The sequence below is a fragment of the Trichoderma aggressivum genome (genome assembly GCF_033847375.1).
Source record: "Trichoderma aggressivum f. europaeum strain CBS 100526 chromosome Unknown scaffold_001, whole genome shotgun sequence".
Lineage (NCBI taxonomy): Eukaryota > Fungi > Ascomycota > Sordariomycetes > Hypocreales > Hypocreaceae > Trichoderma > Trichoderma aggressivum.
The window spans coordinates 1,130,025-1,153,177 of record NW_026946367.1 but is presented as its reverse complement, the minus strand read 5'-3'; the positions used below and the strand labels follow the sequence as shown (position 1 = coordinate 1,153,177).

Here is a 23,153-nt window from a genome sequence, read left to right as displayed (position 1 = left end):
TCGGTCAATGGGCTGGCCGGAGTGGGGCTAGCCTTGTTGCACACTGTGAAGTTGATAGCGATGTTGGGCAAGTGGACAGTGCGAGATTTAGATGATTGCACTCACTTCAAGCAGCAGATAGTAAGAAGACTTAGTTAGGATGGTGTATTTGATGGGATATCAAATGGGGGAAAAAGATTTCTATTTTATTTAAACAAAAACTTAAACGAATGTCATGAACTTTTATGTTTTGCTTCTCCTCGATTTGTATATATCCGGTGCGCTCTTGGAGGATTCACATATCGTTTACTCATCATTTTGGCCGTCCTCGAGCTTGACGACAATGACCGAAAGCTAAGGAATGAGGTGAGCAGCCACAGATAACACACTATGTCGCCAGAATTCCGAGTTTTCTGACATCTTCCAATGTGTTCTAATGAGAGACTTCTCTTTGGACCGTGCTCGTGCAGGTATTCTTCTGATCCACTCTTCTCGACTTCGACACGAGGATAGTAGTAAGAAAACACCTTCAACCCAACATCATGATCTTTCTCGTATTGTTGGTTTGGAAAACAGATACGATGTGGAAGTTGCCAATTCAGTGTTACGCAAGCCTACCTATCCCTCAAGTCGACCATAATCTCTTAGCTCAGTCTATTATCAATCTCATCTTGCGTATCTCTTAAGCAAGGGAAACCTTCCTGGACGCGCTTACACAGTCTCGTCCGATGCCTCTGTCACACCTCGATGGTCACACGGCGCGTAAAATTTTAGCCAAATATTCATAGAAACATGTTGGTCCCTCGCATACCGGGCGTTTACTAGCTAGCCAGGGCAGTACCTGAGTCAAGCATAGGAATAAACGTTTGGTAGATCGCTTGGCTGCAGTGCATGACATGAAAAGCAGCCCCTTGCGTCGTGGTTCAGCCTAAGCGATCCATTCAGACGCCCATACGTCCACTCGGTAACCCGTAGGAGGCAAATAACTCTCAAGGGATATGCAATTTCGGCATTAGCAGTAAATATTCCAAGTCAGCATGCAGGGAGGCACTTGTAGCCAACTCCTTTAGGTAGCAAGGTTACACAAGATGCGTGCAATACTTGTATTGAGTCGAGCCTCCTGCATTGATAGCCGCCGAGATCGCCGGTTTCCATGTTGTAAACTCTTCTCGGCTTTCGTTTGTGTCGCTAGTTCTGCACGGCCCCTGAATTCGTTCTCATTCATTCATTCTTCTGCTGACATTCATCCGCTCTGCCACGACTCGTCCAATGGCTCGAAGGTGTCTGTTGATATGTAATGACCGACGCGTCAAACAGCTGGACAAGGTCACTTTGTTAGAGACACGGCGCTGACGTATAAAACCCACCTATGTCTAATACAATAAGCCCGGGTATCACACCGCATGTTACCAAAACATGGATATGGACCCAGCCACACGGAACCAAGATCTCCTATCGTAGTGTCGGCTAATGCCAGTATCAATTTCTCTCGATGTACAACCATTGCCTGAATGGCAGGGGGGTAACTCAGCTCCGTGGCAAACACAGCAGCCGTGTCTCAGACTTCCATTAAGATACTGATCGCTTCTCTCTGATGTATTTGTATCCGCCGTGAGCCAATGGCTTGTAAGGGGATATCTGAGTTTTGCCGAGAGGGCTTCGGAGGCTTTCATCCGGTAGGCAACGATCGTTGGAGTAGAATTGAGACATTGTTCTCCAAATGCCAACCCTCGCAGCGGCTGTTTCATCTGTTCCCAATAATAACTGCGTGTCACAATCAGCCAACTCGCCCCCCGAGACACGCGGTCTTGGTGCAGCGCAGTAAGACCCTTTGAGGCATTGTGGCCGCTCTCCCTGCAGGTCATCGAGACGTCCAAGTCGGCCTCTGCCTATCCGGTACCTCGTATGCATGCAAAAGCAGGTGACTAGTCGATAATGACTTGCGAGAATGGATGCTATCCAGAGTATAAAGTTAGCACTATCCATCATCCACGAGGTCGATGGCATCACGATTCGGACTTAACCAAAGTCTAGGTGCTTACACGGCCAGGGCCGAGCCGAACGGGAAATCGCCGTCTACGGGCCCTTACTCCGTAGACATGGACAATCGAATCTCGTAGAGTAGGTAGCTTCGAGATGCGGTGGCAAGTATCAGCCATGTACTCTGAAACTTGTCAAATATCAAATCATCCTATTTCTTAGCTGCATTTTGGTATATGGCCATCTGCACCTTTGGGTGACATGGGATGACACAGTGTATGTAGGGGCTTGAGTCTCAAAACAGGGCCATGGGTGCATGTGCATACATCCGACGTCCATCGGAGGTAGCTCCGCCTCCGCCTACCAGTGAGAACCCCCCCGGCGGAGGGGCTAGAAGGCCAAGGAAATCGTAGGATCCTCTCCAACAGGGCCCAAGATGATTCAAACTCTCTCGCAAAACAGGCCTGAAATGCTCCAGCCGAGCACGTTTGAGAGGGAGCCGCTCCAATGGGTGGTGGCACGATATGATATGATGATACGAGCGAGACGAGACGTCGTCATTACAAATTGATTCTGGCACGCCGCATGTGATGCTGATGCCTCTTTGAGGCTTGGACGCCAAAGGAAGGGGCTTTTGATCTGATCAACGGCTAATTGGGTCTAATTGTCTCGACTAACGTGCATGGCGCTGGCGTGAATACTAACCAACAGCAGTTAAGAGGACGAGGCAAAGCAAGGCAGGGCGTGCGTGGATGGAGATGAAGAGGGAGATGGAGAAGGAAATGGAAATGGAAATGGAAATGGACAGGAGAGGGTCGATGCTGTATACGAGTAAGCACATGCCACGAAATTGAGCAATAAGTTCCATAAGAGGCAGTACCTGCTTCAAGGTAGCAGCAACCAATGCATGTACGAGTACCTATCGTACTTGCTACCTTGGTTAGTAGGCAGCCTAACTGAAACCTGTCCTGAGGCGAATCCAATTTCGCCGGAAATACTGGAACTGGGTACGAGTACTGCCTACCTACCTAAGGTACCTTACCTTCCTTAGGCAATGCCAGGTAGCACTTTCTGGCTGTATGTATGTCTTAATAATGGCAGCTGCAAGCGAGCTGCTAGCAGGCACGACACTTACAGTAGCTCAGGCAGGAATTAGGGATTTGCGTGGATACGAGCCAATCAGTTTCTCATAGATTGAGGCATCTAAGCCGCACCAGCGCAATAACCGGGGAAGCAGTTGCACATGAGCTGCTGCGGAGTCCCTGCCGTCCTGATGCTAGTGCCTGTAGTACCTGTAGTACCTGATGCAAAAGAAGAAGAAAACCGGTACTTCCAAGGTACAGGTTAGTACTCGGACTCCATGTAGGTACGAGTACCTCCTAAACTCCATCGTCCACTACCAAGGTCACTTAGTAGACGGAGTTGCTGCTTTGTGCCTGAGATGGTGATAGGCGCTGGACCTAGTGCGTCTGGTAGCGCCTAAATTCCCATTCAAGGCTTTTAGCAGTTTGTGTCCATGCATTTGCATTTGGGCCGAACCAACACTGCGGAGCCCTTGCGCGGGAACCGCTGCCACATGCCGTCCCTCGAGCGATTTTCGACCTAATTGCAGAGGTACTAGCAGGGAGAAATGGAGAAGACGACTGTGCTACCGGCCTACGCCTCCGAGGTCGTCCAGAACCGCCTCGAGGTACGCGCGCTGTACCTGTCGTCCTGGGGCTTGGCGCATCTTCGGCGAGGTACCTTGCCGCTCCCCCAAAGGTACCTTACCCACAGCTTCCCGGTCTTCAGCTTCCAGTCTCCGGTTGCAAAAACTCATCAAACTCGTCCTCATCCTCTTTTGCGCTTCATTCCAGCATCCGGTCATTGGACGGCAAAGTGCCCAGCAGCTGAGCCGAGTTGCAATCGACGCGGCTAGCCCTCAAAATGTCTGGCGCCGGTGCGGATTGGCCGCCGTCCGAGGTCGAGCAACAACGAACTTTTCTTCCTGCGCCCAGTCCCTTGCATGCAAGGAGCCCTCACCGATTTCGCACGAGGCGCCAGAACCTGGAGCGGCTGAGATCCGCAAACGCGTGGCGCGCATCTTGCGTCGCATCTTGGCCCAGCCACGACCTCTATCGAGCGCTGCCAGCCCAATATCAAATATCATCCCAGCGCCGCTTGACGGGGGAGTCGGCTTCTGATCCGTGCTCGCCAAGACCAAAAACCTTCAACCGCGGCCCACCCTCAGGAGATTAACGCCGTTCGGGATACAAGGACGTTGGCAAAGTTACTTCGGCCGCCGCGCTAATGGGGAATTTTTGTTTGCCCATCAGCCTTGTGAGGGTCTTTCGTTGCAGCAGGGAAAAGGCCATCTCCTCGCCGCAAACCGCACGGACGGCCATACGTCAAGGCGATCGCGATCGGCTCTCTGGTGCGTGGCCTGTACTCGTATGTGCCTCACGGAGCGCATCGTATACCTCATATGACACATGCCAGGCGGCCAGGATCAAGAGACCGACTGCTCGCCTACTCGCCACGCTGTCCGTTTCTTTTGCCTGTAGTATAATAGCCCCCTATCAGCCCCAACAATCAAATATCTCGTGGCCACAGCAACTTCGGTTGTACCCGAAATCCCGCCTGGCTGGGGTTCGCTGTGCCGTCTTTGCGGCGTCCGGCTTGCCTTCTCATCAACCATCCTCGCCGCCGCGGTTCGGGTTCGGGCTGCTTGCGGGAGTAGGTCCATCGAACATGCTGTTAGGTACAGACGGAGCTCGCCGTGGCAAATCGTATGGTCCTGTTTTCTGTGAGGAATCCAACTTATGCCACTGCCACGCCCACTAGGCGGGCAGAGCGGCGTCAGAACAAGCGCAGCGCCTTGACAGGGACTGGCCTTGAATGGCACAACGTGCAAGGGAGCTGCCGAGGGGGGCTATTACGGAGTACGGAGCGCCATGCTAGGACTCCCGCCTCGCAGGTCCACTTGTGTGTAACAACACACACCACACAGGCACAATACTCGAGCTGTTGTATCCGCGCTGCCATGGTCTGTGAACGAATATGCTCGTACGGGTATGCGCGCCACGGAGTGCGCAGCACCTCAAGTTACCAAGGCAAGTACGGAGTATTTAGCACAGAGAGCCGGCATAGTTAGCCTTGGTGGTGAGATCTGCTGCCAACCCATCCTCGATTACAGCAAGATGGAAGAGGAGGGGGGTGGGTAAAGTACCCAGTAACCATCCATCAGGATGTGGATCAATCTCCTACAGTACGAGTACAAGCGTCCGTTCAAGAACGAGCACCAGCAGGTAACAGTATACGATGCAATCCAATGGAGAGGGAATCTGACCTCGGAGATGGATTGACCAACTAATAGCAGTTATTCATCAGCGACGTTTCCATCCAACGTTCCGGGGGTACACCACAAGTCTAAGCCTTATCACGCGAATTATGCTACCAGGAAAGGCGGAAGCGCGAACGTCCCCACTCAAGAACCACAACCCGAATCCTTCGGGTCTGCGCCGTGTGTACTCGTACTTGGTACGTCGTCGTTTGGATTAGTCCGGAGGCGTGGTTGGCACATGTAAAGCGAAGTCGCCGTCACTCGGACTAGCAGCGAGCTCGCTCCTGTCGCGTATTTCTCTCCCTTGCTTCACCGTTGATTGACACAGCGCTAACAACGGCCTCGATTCAAATCTCAGCCGAGACAATTTCTCCCAGCGCTAGCCTGCTCTGTAATGCCTTTGGGGACACTTTGACCAGCCGGGATCACTTATGACGCATACGTTGGCCGGTGGCAGCCGCCGCAAACTGCTCTGGTTGCGAGCTGTACGAGTATCAACCCACCCGCTAACTTTAGACTGCAGAGAAGAATTGCTTGTGGTGGATGTGAGTGAGTGGAGAGCTGCCCGGATGAAACGTTGTCGGTCTCTCCCACAAGCGTGGATCAGGCACAGAACAGACGATTTACGAAGAACCCACGACATGGCCGACTATGCTTGTGCATACTGGTATGCGGAGAATTGATACTAGTGCTCGGTCCTATACTCCGCCTCTGTGGATTTGGCCGTTCAAGCGGCTTTAGCCGACAGAATGTTGGCCGTCAAGGCTGAGAAAAAAGCAAGCAAGGGAAAAAAAAACAATTTCAAAACTTTGCTGATTAGGGGGGGTGCTTCAATTGGAGCATCTTATACCTGACCAGAAGGATCCGTCAGAGTGCAACCTGTTGTATGCAGGCTCATTTGTACAGTATGCCTGCTGACTTCCCTTTGGGAGGCGTCAAGGTCTCAAATGCTTACCGTGATCGCTTAGTCTTGCTTTCTCGGGATCGGTTGGCCGGCGGCCACAAGATTGATCTCATGGAGCTAATTGATTGCCTTTGGCCTCTTTTGCTTTGGTCGCTCCCCTAAGCCGGAAACGTGGGGATTGCAAAGTTCGATGTGTCTCGAGAGGGCTTCGCCGGCCTGCAGGTAACACCAGCAAAGTGGGATCGAGTCTAGGGACTAAACGACACTCTTCCGGACAATTTCCATCTGCAAGATACGTGTCGTCCTGCTCATCAAGTGAACAACTCGCGTGCGACTTGGGCGACTCGAGCTGACTTTGCACCGCCATACCGCTTAAGTCCGTGTGCCCTGGGAGAGCTGAAAGACATGACTATTGCCACTCAAGGTAGGTAGTAGCGTTATAGTACGTGTATCACGTACTGCTTGCATATGCCGGCGGGTTCCATCAAAACGGAATAGGTACGGAGGTGCCCGCATCGCCCTTTTTTTTTCTCTTTTTTTTTGTCGTCTCTCTCCAGCCCTGCAGATGGCCACTTACTTTGTACGACCGGGTCTCCAGTCGCAGCAGACAGCTTGAGCTGAAAGAATTGGAGACCGGCAGATGGCTGGACAGGGGATCCTGCTTTTGTGGGATGGTCACTGCCAGCCCTTTTTCGCACTCGTCTCCCTTGCGTCGGACTAGGCTTGTACCTTTTTCTCTTTTCTTTTCCTTTTTTCTTCTTTTGCTTCTCCATCTCGGCCCCTCTCGCTACTTTTCCTGGTTTTAGTGCAGCTAATAATTGGTTCACTAGTCTCACCCTTGCCCAGGTTTCTGATGCTATGACCTAGCAAGACGTGTACTACACCTCTAACTAGGTAGCTTGTATTATCCTCCTTCGTGTACAGTAGGTATACGATGCCCTACGATGCCGCCACACAGGCGTACGAGAGGTGAGCCATCAGCTGGATCAAGTCTCACCCGGCCCTGTCTCCCGGTTCTCGAAGCCTTCTTTTTGCTTTTTCCCTTCCGCCCGTTTGCGGCAACGCTATTGGTTGTCCGACATGAAGCTTACCGCAAATCAAACTTCCCCAAGGTTTGTTAAAAATGACAGACAGGCCTTTAGCGGCAAACCCTATGTGTCCCAGGATGGGGATTTGCACCAGTTTTCGTGGAGCATCGCGATGAGCTTGCCACGGGCAGGTGGTAAGCAGACAATATCAACCAGTACATGCTCATACATGCTTGTACTTTGCTCTGATGGAGTCCTCGTTAAGAGGCCCCTCTAATAAATCTTCGAGCCGAGGTGGCCGGCACTCTTCTTTATACACACGCCCAGAACAACACCGTGTGCCACCCTCTCCGGCATGGCCGCTCGGCAGCTTTCCCCTTTGTCTCATAATCACACAGGAAGAAAAAAAAGGATACGCATATTTGGACTTGCAAATTGCTGCCTGGCTAGAATGCAACAGCTACTGCCAAACATCGCCTCCATTCAGTTTGTCATCTTCATGCCGATTCCGCTCAAAAGTGACAAATCCTGGCCCAGATGCTCAGTGGCCGACAACGATGCTTCATGTGGGAGCACGTCTCCACATCGGTTGTAGTAAGATGACGACTGTTTAAACAACCAAATAACTACAGACTAGTATATTTTTTCTTCTTCGATTTTCTTGCTTCCCACAGCCCGGCTCCGTTTCTTTGCATTTCATGTGAAGCCGCGTCGCTGACCTGTCAGCCAAGCATCCGCCTTTCACCTCTGACGGTCGACGGCTGCGCCGCTTGGCACATGCCACACAACCCTTTCTGGCTGAGGCCCAGCGGGAAATGCGCCGTTTTGATTCTCATCAAGTGGACCCATACTTACAAGTACATAGCTGTACGCCGGCCGGTCGTCGTAGATGTACAAAAAGTGGTGTCGACGTACAGTAGGGGTGTCATGTACGGGCTCCTCTTGTTAAACAACTCAATATGACCCTCCCCACACCAGAAGGGCTGGGTGGCCGAGCTTGCATCACCCTTGCTGTTGCTCCAGCCAGTGACAGGCATCCATAGCCCATCGACAAGGCATAATAGCCCTATGGAGGACCCCGGAGCATGGTTACTGGGGCAGGAAGTGCATTACATAGGGTGTCACAAAGGCGGCTGCTAGAGCAACCTGGTTCTCACTGAGCGTCTTCCCGCTCTGTGTTCTTTCCATCAACCTTCCCATCGTCCGGTCCTCGTCAAAGCCACCCATCTCGATCTGCCCGCCCGGTACCAAGGAGTCAAGGAGATTTCATAGATTACCAGATCGGGTCTGGCCAAGAGCTGGTATGGAATCCCCTTTAGCTCGCATTCACAATCAGCTGTCTTAGGTCAGCTATACTTTTGCCACCAAGAGGTTGAGCGTGCTTTGGTTTTGGCTCATTGGCATCGCGAGTATTGGCAAATCCAACGCCACTAGCACGGCTCTGCCATCTGCTGTTCATGGCTGTGACCGCCTTGTCGTTCCCTCCCTGCTCAATCGAAACCAAGGCCTTTGTGATCTTGCGCTCATCTAAGACCCTCGTACACCCGTTTCACCAGCTATCGACGCCGCCACTGCCTCATCAAATGTCCTATGCTATACCCCGTCACAACAGGAGTAGATGCACCACGGCCAATCTGCGATGCCACCTCCAAAATCACCTGCCGGGAGTCTAAGGGGGATACAGGATTCTGCAATGGCGTCCAGCATTCGAGGCAATCCCACTCACTTCTTGAAACGATCCTTCTCGACGCCTTCGGTGGGTGGTGCAACCCCATCCTACTTGGAATCACAATCCTTGGCGCCACCGATGGGTGAAAAGAAGAGGAATAAGCTTGGTTATCATCGAACATCAATCGCCTGTGGTGAGTTTCGCCTTTCTTCTACTCCGCCTGAGAGCTCAAAGGCCCCGGTTCCCCCCAGGCCCTGCTGAGATTCTAACAAACACCAGGTCATTGCCGTCGACGTAAGATACGCTGCATCATATCCACGGAGGACCAAAATCGGTGTGTAAACTGCATACGGCTCAAGAAAGAATGCAGCTTTCACCCTGTGGACCAGCAACAGCCGTACGATGCCAAGCAGCAGCCACCCCAGACCCCTGGGGGGTCCAATACCGTGACAGCATCTTCATCGCCCGCTATATCTCGTGGCAGCTCTGTCGACCAGGGACCGCAGCGACAACATTATCCTTCTATACCTGTCGCGCCGTTGCCCAGCATGGGCACTCCGACAATTCAGACACCTCAAAGCGAATTCTTTCCACAAGACATGGAAGGTAGGTAGTTGAAAGGCTTCTTCGTAGAGGGGGGTTGTTTTTTTCTCTCTTCTTTTTTCGTTTGTTATGCGTGCTAACTGCTAGCCTGAAAAAGTCTCGTCAAACACCATATCATCTGGGCCATCATATGCCATTGGGGATTCGTCTTCGCCAGGATGGATGGCTACGGATACAGATAGCGACGCAATGGCGAAACCTCGCGACCCGAACGCGATTTGGCGACCGTCGTTTCAAGCAAACATGAGCGGGCAACTTTCCCCCTATGCGGATCCATCAGCTTCCTCGGCCGCTTGGGCGAGCTCGAACTACGGGCCTGCGAACGAAATGGGATGGAATAGTAACATGCCACCGCCTCCTCGCTCCATGTCCTTCAGCGGAGAGATGCTGGGGAGCCATCATCACGCACCACAGTACTATTCTGTGCCCCAGCAAAATCAAATCTATGAGAGACATTCTCAACATTTCCCACCCATGTACAGCGGAGTGCCTGTGGGTGAAACAGATGAAGGTATAGAGCAGGCCATTGACCCTGCAATAATGGGAAGTGCTGTTCCCTCGGCAGCACCAATGGCTTGGCAACAACAACAATCACAGCAGCAGCCGCAACAGCTCATACCACAGCATCAACAGCACCCCATAACAGATACGCAAGCGGGTGCCTATCGTTCATGGGGAGAGTATGGTGAAGGTGACAGATCACAACACATGTAGGGAAAGTGGTCGATGGTGTAACCGGTTCCCTCCATCCCGTCCTGGTTGAAACTTGCGGAATCATGTCATGATAAGAGATGATAAATGCCCTGGGACTACCGGCAAGTTGATCCTTCTCGCGAAAAATCAGAGCGCCTGAAGCATACCAAAGTAGCCAATCTGAAAAGAAATAGGGCTTTTACTAGCTTTGATGACGTTGGGGCATTGAGTCAAGTCTTTGTTAGTCTTGGAACTACAGATATGGACGGAAAACCTTTTGCTTCGACGGGAAGGAAGTATCTGGGCCATGTATATGGAAACGCCCGTTCCGCCATCATGCAGGAAAGCTTCCAACATTTGGTACGAGAGCAGCCACTTGACCGAATCTCCCCACTGGATTGAATACCAGGAAATAGAGCACGGCATTCGAAAAATCCCTATGGCCAATAGGAACTATAAGGAGCGGGAGTATGGAGAATGATTGGATAGTGCTTTTACTGGGCATTGGATTGGAGGAAGAGATGGGCTTTCGGACCCAGTTGAGATGACCTAAGAGAGGGATTTGGCTGAGGGCTTCCATGCTTTTGGAACGAGAGACTTGGATACCACTCATTTAACCGAAACTCGATCACTCGGCAAGAAAAGCGGCCGCCCATGCCAACGTGCTACCAGCCTACAACCTGTACCTCGACAGTATTCGGAACCAGCCGACCCATTCATTCTACTGCTGAGAAGAGGTTTTGACAACTAGTGTGGGGCTCTTGCGAAGATTCAGCTCAGCATTATACCTCTATTCGAACTTGGATTTCAACCCACGTATCGTTCGAATTCGTAACGCGGCTTGCTTATTTCTTATCATTTCAACCTTCAACCTTCGAACGAGTACGACACGATATAATACCACGGGATTGGGATGGGAGACGGAAGGCGGGTTCTCCACGGCTTTGTATATACATACTGTGGGGGAGGGGGGTCAACGGATGTTTTTGAACGGCCGAAACAACTTTTAGAATGGGAGGGGGGAAATCATTAAACGGTGAGCTCTCGACTCACACAGCGGATATTAGCGGATTTAGATTTTCTTTTCTTTTCAATTTGCTCCTTTTTTGTCATTTGGGCCTTTTTTTTTTTTTTTTTTTGCTGGTTCAAGGTGTGAAGCTGGTTTAAAAAAGTTTCAAGGCGGCGGGCGGTGGATGGGAGGACTTGAGGCGGACCTTTTTTTTTTTTTTGTCTGCTTAATCAAGCTTGGGGAATTTCCCCTGGGGGTTCTTTTGTGTGTGTGTGTGTGTTTTGTGTTACAAATTGCAAGGCATTCAATGAAGCATATTTGAGTTTTTGTTAGGGAAATATGGTTGAGGTCTTTGTTTGAGGCCGTCTTTTCTTTCATGTTCCGGGTTTATTTCTCTCGTTGCTTCACTTTACCCCCCTATTTTGAAGGTAATTTAACGTCTTTGGGGAGTGTTTTGGGTAGATTTTCTGAGTGTTTTGGTTGTTTTGTGGTCGGATGTGTTTGTGAGTTATTTGTGAGACGGATAGTACGAGTAAAGTTGGAGGGAAGGAAGCGAGACACGTAAAGGACATGATTGGTTGCTTTGTTTCACAGCTGGTAGTGGAGTTGATAAATCTGCTTTGGATGGATGAGTTTTGCGTGAATAGTAAAAAAGGGGGTTTGTTAGGTAGGTTGAAGTAGTTGTGAAGGAAACTAGCTTGGTTGATTAGAACTATGGGATGAGTTTGCTTGCTTGACAGAGGGCGAACTGGCTTTGCTTCTGGGTGTTTCTTGTTGTACTCTTCAAAATATGTGGTCATTATTCGCTGTTGATGATACAATGAGGAGCGGCTTGGTTGTTAAGAATCCATGCCTTATTGGGATGTATAAAGTCTGACATTTACTAGTTTCTTTTTCTTTTTTTGGTGTGTGTGCGCGTCTGTCATTAGATGTCATTGATTCCGCTTCTTGTTTGCTGCTATTCTTTATAGTCGTGGTATAAGAGATAGTAGTTATAATCTGGGTTTATATTTCCGGATAAGTATTTTCACGAGTTTCATGTACTCTTTGCAGGAAGCAAGATAATGTTTCGTGCTCTTTAAATATAGACGGCCGGATGAGGCATAATGATATAAGAGATGGGCAGGCAAATTCGACTGTTGTGAATTATGGTAGCTATCACTAGTTAGAGTACTTTTGGTTCTTCAGCTTGACTATAGCTTTTCAATTAGGTAACAGTGACAATTCATTGGCCTCGACATAGGTTTTCCAAATACCATGTGGCTTTCCGGTCCGCGAGGATGAATAGCGAAGTTACTGATCGCATCTTATTTGAGCCCAATTCTTACGCATTGGAGATCAGTATCTCAATATTCATTATGCTGCGAGAGTTTGCGAGTTTGCGAGTTGCATATATTGCACTATATATGTGTGTGTGTGACTATCGCTTTGCTCCCTTGCGTTTGTGGGGAAGCGTATAACATCTTTGTCTTGCCCCATTCACCAGAGACCCCTGGGCACGCTGCAAAGTCACAGGCATGGAAGCACAGTTAAAGCAATGTCATAATAATCTTGCATAAAAGATCAAATGGGTATTCAATATTAATAGCCAAGTCTACAAACATCAGCTCCATTAGAGCCATTAATGTGAGCAAGGAACCAAGGGCAACTACGAGCCCTTAACAAAAACACAAGAAAAAAATGAACTCCATCCAACACCAGATATGATGCAGTAAGGTATAAATCACTATAGGCTACTCCTCGTGTAAACAGGAAACCTTCTTCGGATCGAACAATTGCTGAAGTAGTGAGAGCAGATGGCAGCGGAGAATGGCGACCAACCACGAAAAGAATTTGACAAAGATATTTCAAGAAACCGGCCAATATCCTTTAGCAGATAAGTCGAGTCAAATGTTAAGAAAGGATCGCTGCATTTATCGTAGGCAATTTAGTCATTTGATGAGATCCCAATAACCAAAGATGTATCAGATTCACATCAACGCGTTTTCAAATATCCTTGAGACGCCACGTCAACGCCAGCAGCGTAGAATACGCGCATAGACTCAACGCCGTCAAGAGAAGGACAGTGTCGCCGCTGGTCCGGAATTTCCGGCGCAGGATACCATCCGGCGACTCGGCGACAAAGAACTGGCGGTGGCCCTGGTAGCGGCGGTACATGGAGACGAGGAGTATGGCGGTGCCAAAGGCGGCGAAGAGGGCGCCGATGGGGTAGAATTCCTCGGTGAAAACCTTGAGGATGACGAGGGAGAAGGAGAAGAGGCCCAAGGCGGTGCGCATGTAAGCACCCTCAAAGGTACGCTGGGCGGCGCGGATTTCAACGAGTCTATAGAGACGGACGAGATGAGTGCTTTGTTTCTAGCAAGTGGATGGAGCAACTAGGGACTGGAAATCCACGCAAATGACATATCGGCGGCTGCCGTCTGTCTATGAGACTGGAGACCGAGGCTGGCACTCACTCGTCACTTGTCAGCACCACGGACCGAGCCCTATGGAGCCGGAGGTGCATGCTCTCCTCTGGATGCGGCTATGTGCAACGTTAGCCGGGGCTATCGACGTGAGATGTGAGGCGAGGGTGATGGGGCATGGCGTTGACAAACCCGGAACATGATGGGCGAAGCAGACCGACAAAAAGATCGCGATGCCTGTACGGAGAAGCGAGTTGTTGTCGCCTCTTGTTCCTGCGATCTGGGTGGAAGGCGTCGGGCTTGGTTGGTAGTTTGGTTGAGAAGAGCTGACTTGAGGAAAAGAGGAATCACAGATGCGATGAGATAAATCCCATCGTCGTCGCTTGAGACTTTGAGTTGGTGGCTCAAGTTGGTCGTCTGAGGCATCACGTGGCGGCGCCCCAGCTTTGGCGGGATGCAAATGACGTGGGGTTGGTTGTTTTTGGTCTCTGCAATTATCTTTGCAAAATACATTCATGTTCAGGCTGCCATTACCAGGTACTGCAGTTGATCAATCATCTCGTGACTTTTTATAACTTGACTTACAGATTGACCCTCTGAAATCTAAAGACCATCAATGTCGAAAGGCTGAACTGGATGATGATCGCATCGCAAGTACGAGCAGCGACAACACCAGAGACCAGCAATCTCTCTACTCCTACATACTCTGCATAGCCGCCGTGACATGGCGGTTATCGATCCGGTAGCGCGCTTATCTCCCTGCGCATTTGCCTGTGCCGGGCAGGACGCGATGGTTGCTTTGCCGGCACTCGCGGTGTCCAAATCGAGTTGACCGAATCAGTGGCGCTGGTAGATGGTTGGAATCGGGGCAAAACTTTGGGTGAGACGGGAGGCCCCCCGTGGGATCCTACCCTCCCTTGCCCATGTGCCGCATCTCAAGCTTCAAGCTCTGCAAGACGCCTAGTCTATTCGTCGAGTCTGCCTCATAGGGCCTTGTCGACCGCGGAAGGTTTGCTCTAGTATCGCCAAAGGAGGGCAGACTCTCATCGATAGATGGTGCACTAAGCCTTCTCATGCAGGGTATCCGTACATGCAGGATTCAATCGAGCATGCAGGCCTCGGGAGCGCACGGGCATGTTGGACCGTGAAGCTTCTTTAGAATGTTCCAGGACGCGCCCAGACGATGCCCTCGCTAGAAGTTCAATCGACGTTGGAGTGAGGCGGAGCAGATCTTTAGCAGCATTGTTGAGGCTAATCGAACTCTGTGAGACATGGCGCCGGATGCTTCAGCCGCACGGTGGGACATGGGGCAGTGTTGCCCCCCATTTGCGATGGTATTGGTTTCCTCGTACATTGATCTTATATTGCACATGTTCGGAATGCCGTTGAATATTGCATCAAACAAGCAGGTCGTCCGTGCCTTGATAGAAACAGGAAAAGCCGGTGCCAAGACGGTGCCCTGAGGTTCTCCTCAATCTCCGCCAAGGGCACGGACGAGGACCTGTATCGTGCTCCCGTACCTGTATAAGCACAACGTACTCGTGCTACATACCCGCGCCGAGCAGGATGACCAGTAGCAGAAGCAGCAGAAGCAGCAACGGCAATAGGGTGCTGACGAGAGCCGAGCCAGCCGGGAAATCAACCATTTGCCGCTCAGACAGGCACAGACGAGAATAATGGGAATATATCCAGTATCTGCTCCGTGGCTAGCGCGCCATGTAAGCAAACAAGCACAATACTAGTGATATGGTCTGTTGCTGCTTGATCCTGCCGTATGCACAAGGGGTTGCATTCGTCCAGAAGGCCGAAAGTCTACATGGCTTGAGACGCTTATGGAACAAGCATCGTCTTACCCATACCTCTTGCTTGGACGATCCAGCCCGGCTGCCGTGGCCAAGAAGGGCCAAGGTCCTGATCCTGCCGGCCGAATCTCAGGTGTGAGGCATGGTCGTAGATGGTTAGACATACACCCCTTTCCGTGTATGGCATGGAGTAACGGAGCACATTGTACATTTCCTGTTTGCATGTATCATCCCAGACCATGCCATGGGCTGGCTGCTGTGCCACTCACTGCCTAGGGGGACCGTTGGACAAGTTCCCTGATGTCATCTGGATGTCTCAGTCTATCGTGACGTGCTGCGGTTCGCATCCTGCGCGCTGCTGCCTTGCCTTGCCCTTTCCAGCGCCACCTCGGATCGAGCAGCAGCAGAAGCAGAAGCAAACGAGATGGAGTGGTGACCAGCCCTGAGCTCATGGGGCGGTGTTGCTGCTGCGAGAACGCCTCGCCCTCGGGGGGCTGGCACCACCTGACTTTGGCCCTGGTGCTAGATAGCCTCACAGGGCCCCAGGGCGCGCCATGGCCCGTTTGGGAGCCACGGAATTAGAGGCCGCAAGCCTCGTGCCCACCGTTTGCTGCCAGGGGTGAGGCGGCTCTTGATGCCCGGGTACCTGGCCCAGGGTGACGTCGACGGGCAGGCGGCCGGTACCGCGCTACCATGCTTAGCTGTCCGTCCGCAAGGCTTTTCGACCCCAGAGCTGGGCATATTCTCGCAGGGCAGCCCCACAGCGAACCATCCTCCTGTGTGAAACGCTGGCCGCTAGTTGTTGATGCTGTCCAGTTAGGCTTTTTCGCGTGGTGGAGGCTATGGAGACGAGATGGCGAGTTTGGTTTGACAGCCAGACGGACCCGTTGAGAGAACGAGGGCATTAGCGCGGTAGCGGCCACTGACTTGGCCCTGTACATGTCCACGGGGGTTTTGTTTTTCTTTTTCGTTTTATTCGGGTTTGTGGTTGAGGTTGAGGTTGTTGTTGTTGAGTCTCTGAGGATTGTTGTTTGTTGGTTGTGGAGGGGGAGTATGGAGTACTACTAAACTACTAAGGTGCCTTAAGAGTTGAAGCTGGACAAGGTCTAACCTGGAGAGGTTGGTTATCGCTAGAGTCTCTGCAACCGCGCGCCTCTTTGAGCCCCGGGCACGTACAAGTTACTCGGCCTGGTAGAATGCCGATATTGCACTCTTACAGTATCGTTTGCAATCAATGATGTGATTTCTGCAAGCAAGCAAACAAAAAAGATACAGATGGTACAATGGATAGCGATCTTCTGTACCTATGCTTTGGCTGGACTCGGTTTGGAGCTACCTGGGTTTGGGATTAGGGCTGCTGTGATGCCGTCACTGCGTGCCAACTTGCATCCAATGCCACCTACCGCTCACTAAATGGTACTGTAGCAGTGGCACCAGAGAGCATTGATCAATGTTCAGCTCCGAACCCCCTCCCTCCCAAGTATTGGCGGCCCTAACTCTCTTTCTGTATCCTTCACATCGAATCATCACCACTACAATCGGCAATCAGCATCAGTATCGTCACCCTCTCCCTCTTCTTCTCTCTTTCTCTTACATGCTACATCCGAAATACAAGAAACAAGCAGCAATTGATTCAGATCTCGCCGCCACACAAGCCTCCCTTGTGCCAAACTTAGCACGCCTCCTCCCGCAATTCGCCCCCCCCACCACACCACCACCAAAAACTATCCATCACCATCACCAAACCCACTCCCCCCATATCTCGACCGCCGACTTATCTGATTGGGACCCTGGGCCAGCTTGAAGCCCAAAGAGCCCAGCACCGGGTAGCACCAGGTAGCACTTCCATGACGCTGCCGGCCTTGCAGTACATGCTGCGCAGCTGGACCTTGGCACGTCGTACTCGACAGGAATACACGCATCGCGGACACAAAAGCAGTGGCATCAGAGCACCAGAAACGGGCAGGGTCGCTTAGCAGGGGGTGCCGTCGCCAGCCTAATCAAGGTGGTAAGCGCTTTAGATCCGCCAGCCGCACCCACACAAACTGGCCGCCCATGTCCCATCCCATCATCAGCTCTCTGGCCGCCCGCTGCCCTTTTTTTTCTCTCTCGTCCGACACCACCGTTTTTGTCATCCTAACTTGTACTTCCTAGCCAGACGCCGCCGCAAGCCTCTCTCTCGCCGACTGCGCCTCCCGAGCTCGAGTCCTGCCTAAGCTTTCACCTCAACCCACGCCGCCCCGTTGCTCTCCCGTCCGCTCAGGAACATGGTCATGATCCCTGGCCAGTGACGTGACGCTGCGCATCTCCAGAGCGCACCAGTTCAGTTTTGGGCTCGGCTGCCTGTCCTGCTCGACTGCTTGGGACCTCTTCCCGGAAGCCACCGCTCCTATCCTCCCTCTCCTCTCCTCCGTCCATCTCATATACCGACTACTTATCCTCGGGCATCCCCTTTCGCCTGGCCCCAGCTGGGAACGAAATCATGTCTTCCGCATCGGCCACCGCCCAAGGCTTCTCCGTGCCTCTCGACACCGACAACCCTCTGGCCCTCGACAGCGACTTCTTCGACCCTGAACCCCGCAATTCCGCCGCCGGCCAGCAGCGACAGCACCAGCCTCAACAACAGCAACAGCAGCGCTCATCCATCGACTCCAACCTGCTGTCGCCTTTCCTGTCCCGCGTCAACAGCGACTCACTCTCGCCCGCGAACCCTTCAGAAACGCCTGCCGGGTCCACTTCAACCTTGAGCATCTACCAGTCCAGCGATTTCAGTGACTTTGACGACGACCCTTTTTTCGGTGCCAACTTCACCAATCCCGACGTCGGCACGCCATCTTTCCTCGACGACCAGAGCGTGTGGGACCTCTCGCTCAACAACACCCCACCAGTTGAGCCTCAGCAGGAACACAATGCCAACGACGATTCTTACCCTCTAACGCCAGACCAAACTGCCTCTGTCCACACGCTGTCGCCGCGAAGTGAAGAGAGAGCGACACTCACGCGACCCGATCAGCATCAGCTACCAAGCTCCATCTCACCGCAGGAGCTCCAGAAAGCCTTCAAGCCCAACCCCCTCGTCATCCCGGCGCCTCAGTTGACCCCAAGCCAGACAGACAGTGGACGGTCTAGCGAGGACGGCTTAGCCCCCGCTCCTGTCGATATGCGGTGTCAGAGTCCTCGTGTCACCATCTCGGTCTGGGACAAGGACAACAACGGACCAGTCCACACCGTTGAGCGTTCTTTTGAAGATAGCCCCTCGACGGTGCGTGGCGGTCTCCAGTCCGCAGGTGACCTGATCACATCGTCCGTCAACCAGGGGCAAACTCAAGCTGCCAGCATGGCTGCTACTGCTACTAGGGATTCCATGGGCCAATGGCGCCGTGACCCTGCCACCGGCCTCGCTGGCTTGGACCCAAAAAGGCGGCCTGGGGAGGAGATTGCGAGCATCAATGAGATCATCAATCGCCGAGAGATTGAGGAGAGAAACCAGGAGGTCGGCAAATGGCTTACTGGTAACCTCGATGAGACTAGCCTTCCAGACAAGTCATCTGCTGGAGATATAAGCGCCGCAGAAGAGGAGAATCGCAACAGCAACGATGGCATACCCCTTGGTGACCAGACGGAGAACAAATACATTCCCGGGCAAACCTATTATTCCCCCAATGGGGCTGGGCAGATGTCGGACGAGGACTATGATATCATCTATGCCAATCGCGGATGGGCTGATGCTCCCATTCTGCACTCCATCAGAAGTGGTGGCCAGAGTCGCCATCAACCCCAGAGCTCACAAGCTGCCATTGACCGCTTTGAGAGAATGTGCCGTGACAATGATTCCATCATCTCCCGAGCCGCAACCTGGGGCACACGCCGACGCAGCTTGCCCAGCGTGGTGGACCTCGATATCGAGGGCATCACCAGTGGTAACTTCTTGAAGAAGCTCTCCATTAGTCGAGGTGGCGATAAGAGCAACAGATCCGGCAGTCTCCTCAAAGACCTTCGCGGCCTCGTCCGGCGTCCTAGCGGCTCTCACATGCGAAAGCGCTCTCGTGGTGGGCAAAGCGAGGCTGTGGAGGAGCAGCCTGAGCCGTCGCCAACCCAGAATAAGCGTGATAGCATGCCGCATCTATCTCCCATGTCACGCACGTCCAGTTGGGGCAAGAAGCACCAGACTCCCAGCATTAACACCGCCTTGATCTCAATGGGTCAGAACTTTGCCTCCATCGGCACCACTCACTCGCGGGCTGGGTCCATCAGCACGATCCCGACCGCGCCCTCCTCCAAAGGCCCTCTATCCGGCCTCAGTGTCAGGAATTCCCTGAGGCGGCCGCGGAGCAAATCAGACTTGCCCAAGCCATCGCCCTCCTCCTCCACTAACAATAACAACGCCGATGGCGCGCACTCTAGCCTCGCCGACATGTGGAGGAAATCGGGCGGACCACCTGTGGCGGTTCTCAGACAGGCTCCCGTCGACCCAGACGAGGATGACGACGACGACGACGATTTCTACGAAGATAACGACATGAAGATGAACCCCAACATCATTGACGATATTGCGCCCAACTTTGCCGGCTTCCAACAACACATCCAGACTTTGAACCCGGGACTTCCACCAGCTCACGGCTACCTCGTAGATCGCATTGCTCACCAGCAAATCATTAGATACAAGCAACTGCTCAACAACAAGGTCAAGCATCTGGGCCTCGGTGCCAACTGCCATTGCGGCTCTCTCTGCTTAGCACTTGGCGGCTCAGCCAACGTACTGACCGGAAAGGGAGGAGATAGCAATGGCACCAAGGGACTGGACACCTTGCCGGCTCATTACGACGATGACGACGATGTCACACCGACCGAGGGCGCCATCAACCAGGAGAGCTTCCCCGCCGACATCCCCATGCCGCCTACGCAGCATCTGCCGGCCGAGTTCGAATGTCAGTTATGCTATCAGAAGAAGAAGTTCCTCAAGCCGTCCGACTGGACCAAGCACGTGCATGAAGACGTGCAGCCCTTTACGTGCACGTGGGACAAGTGCCGGGATCCCAAGATCTTCAAGCGCAAGGCCGACTGGGTCCGTCATGAAAACGAGGGCCATCGTCACCTGGAGTGGTGGACGTGCGACGTCGAGGATTGCCGGCACACATGCTATCGCCGCGACAATTTCTTGCAGCACCTTGTCCGCGAACACAAGTTCCAGGAGCCCAAGGTGAAGACCAAGGCGGCCATGAAGAAGGCCGGCGCCATTGACCCGACATGGCACAAAGTTGAGCAATGTCATGTGGAAACGGGCAAGCTGCCGCACGAGGAAGCGTGCAGGTTCTGTGGCAAGGTCTTTCCGACGTGGAAGAAGTTGACTGTCCACCTGGCCAAGCATATGGAGCAAATCTCGCTTCCCGTGCTGCGCTTGGTGGCGGCCAAGGCAAAGGAACTGGCGGCGGATACCATCATCAGCCCAGTCCAGGACCCCCCTCCACGCCATGACATTCCACTCATGCCAGAGCAAAAATCACCGGGCGCCATTCGGTATCCGGAAAATGGCCAGCAGCAGCAGCAGCATCAGCTTTCGCCAGCGCCGCCAATGGCTCCTCAGCAGGCGATGCAGTATGCGCAGGCTCCCAACCAGTTTTATCCCTTGATGCCTCCGGGACAACCGTATCAACCCTTCTATTCTCCTCCCCAATTCGAAAGCATAGGCCAAAGCCTGCACTCGACCCAGTCAATGGCCCCTAGCCCGCTCGCCTACGACCCCGGCCGGCGGGTTCAGGACCTGCCCGTCACTTCGGCTCCGTACGTGCAGGGGTCGAACCCGTATACCGCCATGACAATGGCAAATGAGGTGGAGCCATTCCCACCCCTGAATGCGCTGGGTCTGCAAAACGTGCCCGTCCCGGTAGCCGCTGTGCCCCCTATGGGCGCGCAGATGGCGTACGACAGCATGATGGACCCTTCAAGCGTACACGGCAGCCCGTTTAGCGGGCATGAAACATTATCGACGTATTCACATTCTCCTCACCAGGGCGCCATTCATCTAGATACCAAGAGCTGGGATGATAGACAATCGTCTGGATATTATTGAAGCATTGAGTTGCGCATTGCCACGGGGGTCTCCTCTTCTTCTTCTTGTCTTCTCTCCTTCTCTCCTTCCTTTCTTTCATTTTTTCTTTCTTTTCGAGATCTTTTTTCCTTTCAATTCCCCTTTGGATATGGACATTTGGGGGTCCTTTTTTCTTAGAGTTGGACATCATCCGGGGATGGATTCTGGCGACAATTTGTTGTTTTTGAAGGTCCAGTAACGGGCAGTAGTATATGAACATGATTCCCCTGCGTTGAGTTGCTATTTGAGCCTTTGGGTTTTTGTTGTTTTCAATTTCTGTTATTTCGGGATGCAAGTTGGGCTACATCAGAGACCAATGTATAGAACGGAGCATCTCTTTATGTTTCTTTCTTGTCTTGATTTTCCGTTTCCTGAATTGGCCTACTATGCATGGCAATGGCCGTGAGATGAGAGTTGCGGGCGCATACCGCGGCTGAGAGGAATTACCGTACGAGTTATGTCGCATAGACTTTTGATAACGGCATCAGCTGAATTGAAACACTACGAATACATATCCGCATCTGATGCTCTCTGTCTTGATATACGAGTACTACTTGAAGTGAGGAAAAGCCTAGGCCGAATGCATCTGGCCCAGCACATCTAGCCGCGCAGCCGGCGGATAATATGCTACCTAGATGAGACATGCATGGCCGATTATGTACGATATACGAGTATACGCACATGTATCCGAACAGCCCGCGCCGTACCTGAGGAAGGGTGCAATGATGGTGGGGACTGGCTGCAAGAGTAGAAGTCTGGGGTTGATGAGGTACATCATGTACTTGGGGCACGGGCTATTACGGGGTTTACTGTTTGGGGGTGTTTTTGGGGGTGAGCTCGTATTAGTGCCCTCATCAGGAGAGGAGAACTGGGTGTACTTGTACGAGGAATGGATGGATGGTTATTGGATCACCGTATCAAAATAGAATGAAGAAGAGCTGGAGATGGAAAGACCGTATTCGGAGTGGCTTCGTTGGCTATTTTTCCTTTCTTTTTTGTGTCTATGAATAGGTCTGGTACGAGTCTGTCTTTTTCTTTCTCTTTGGGGCTGTGTGAGCGAGGCGAGGAGGAGGGCCTGTGCGATGTCGATCATGGCGTGAGGCTTGCAGCGAATAAGTATGTATACGGGATGGAGGTTTGTTAGCTATGGAGGCATCCAATCCAATTCTTAGTCAGTCGAGCTGGTGCCTTTTTATTGTACGATAGTTGGTAGAGCTGAGGCTGGGCGAGGAAGTTGTTGTGGATTGTGTAGAGCTTTGGTTGGGTTAGGCACCTAATAGGCAGTTAACTATTGAAGACTTGCATGTACGAGGAGCAGATTAGCATGACTCGTTGTCGATCTTGGATGAGATTGAAATGATAATGAGACAAAAAAAATAAAGAGTTCTTGGGGAGTTGTCGCAAAAGGGACCAGAACCAGAAGCTGTGCTTGACGAGGGGCAGCGGCCTCGGCACTCCGCAATCAAGAAAGATGAGCTGCAGAATGGAGTAAAACTAACGATAGGCTGCCTCTCGTCTATTTCATTCTCCATTTCATGTTTTCATTTATTTATTTTTAAAATGTGTTCAATTGTTTATTTTGGTGGTGCGATGCGAGAGTGGGCGAGCCGAATGAAGCTCAATCTCGTTGCCGGCGAGTTCTGGGAAAGAGTTAATTTCGCTGGTTGATCC

General features: G+C 52.1%; 4 protein-coding genes across 4 annotated transcripts; 3 read left to right on the top strand and 1 right to left on the bottom strand.

Annotated features, from left to right (window-relative positions):
- Nucleotides 1–3,589: 3,589 nt before the first annotated feature.
- On the top strand, nucleotides 3,590–4,142 carry Triagg1_297 (uncharacterized protein; the record flags this gene model as incomplete). The annotated part of the gene is made up of 2 exons (XM_062897975.1): nucleotides 3,590–3,698; nucleotides 3,751–4,142. The coding sequence occupies 2 exons, from the start codon at nucleotides 3,590–3,592 to the stop codon at nucleotides 4,140–4,142; spliced, it is 501 nt and encodes a 166-aa protein (XP_062760647.1).
- Nucleotides 4,143–8,906: 4,764 nt separating this feature from the next.
- Triagg1_296 (uncharacterized protein) lies at nucleotides 8,907–10,199 on the top strand (the record flags this gene model as incomplete). Its single annotated transcript, XM_062897964.1, has 4 exons — nucleotides 8,907–8,969; nucleotides 9,162–9,176; nucleotides 9,242–9,488; nucleotides 9,583–10,199. The coding sequence occupies 4 exons, from the start codon at nucleotides 8,907–8,909 to the stop codon at nucleotides 10,197–10,199; spliced, it is 942 nt and encodes a 313-aa protein (XP_062760646.1).
- A 2,974-nt stretch (nucleotides 10,200–13,173) lies between these two features.
- On the bottom strand, nucleotides 13,174–14,018 carry Triagg1_295 (uncharacterized protein; the record flags this gene model as incomplete). Its single annotated transcript, XM_062897953.1, has 3 exons — nucleotides 13,174–13,510; nucleotides 13,644–13,711; nucleotides 13,785–14,018. The coding sequence occupies 3 exons, from the start codon at nucleotides 14,016–14,018 to the stop codon at nucleotides 13,174–13,176; spliced, it is 639 nt and encodes a 212-aa protein (XP_062760645.1).
- Nucleotides 14,019–17,876: 3,858 nt separating this feature from the next.
- Triagg1_294 (uncharacterized protein) lies at nucleotides 17,877–21,464 on the top strand (the record flags this gene model as incomplete). The annotated part of the gene is made up of 1 exon (XM_062897942.1): nucleotides 17,877–21,464. One exon carries the CDS (start codon nucleotides 17,877–17,879, stop codon nucleotides 21,462–21,464), a length of 3,588 nt encoding a protein of 1,195 aa, XP_062760644.1.
- Nucleotides 21,465–23,153: the final 1,689 nt, after the last annotated feature.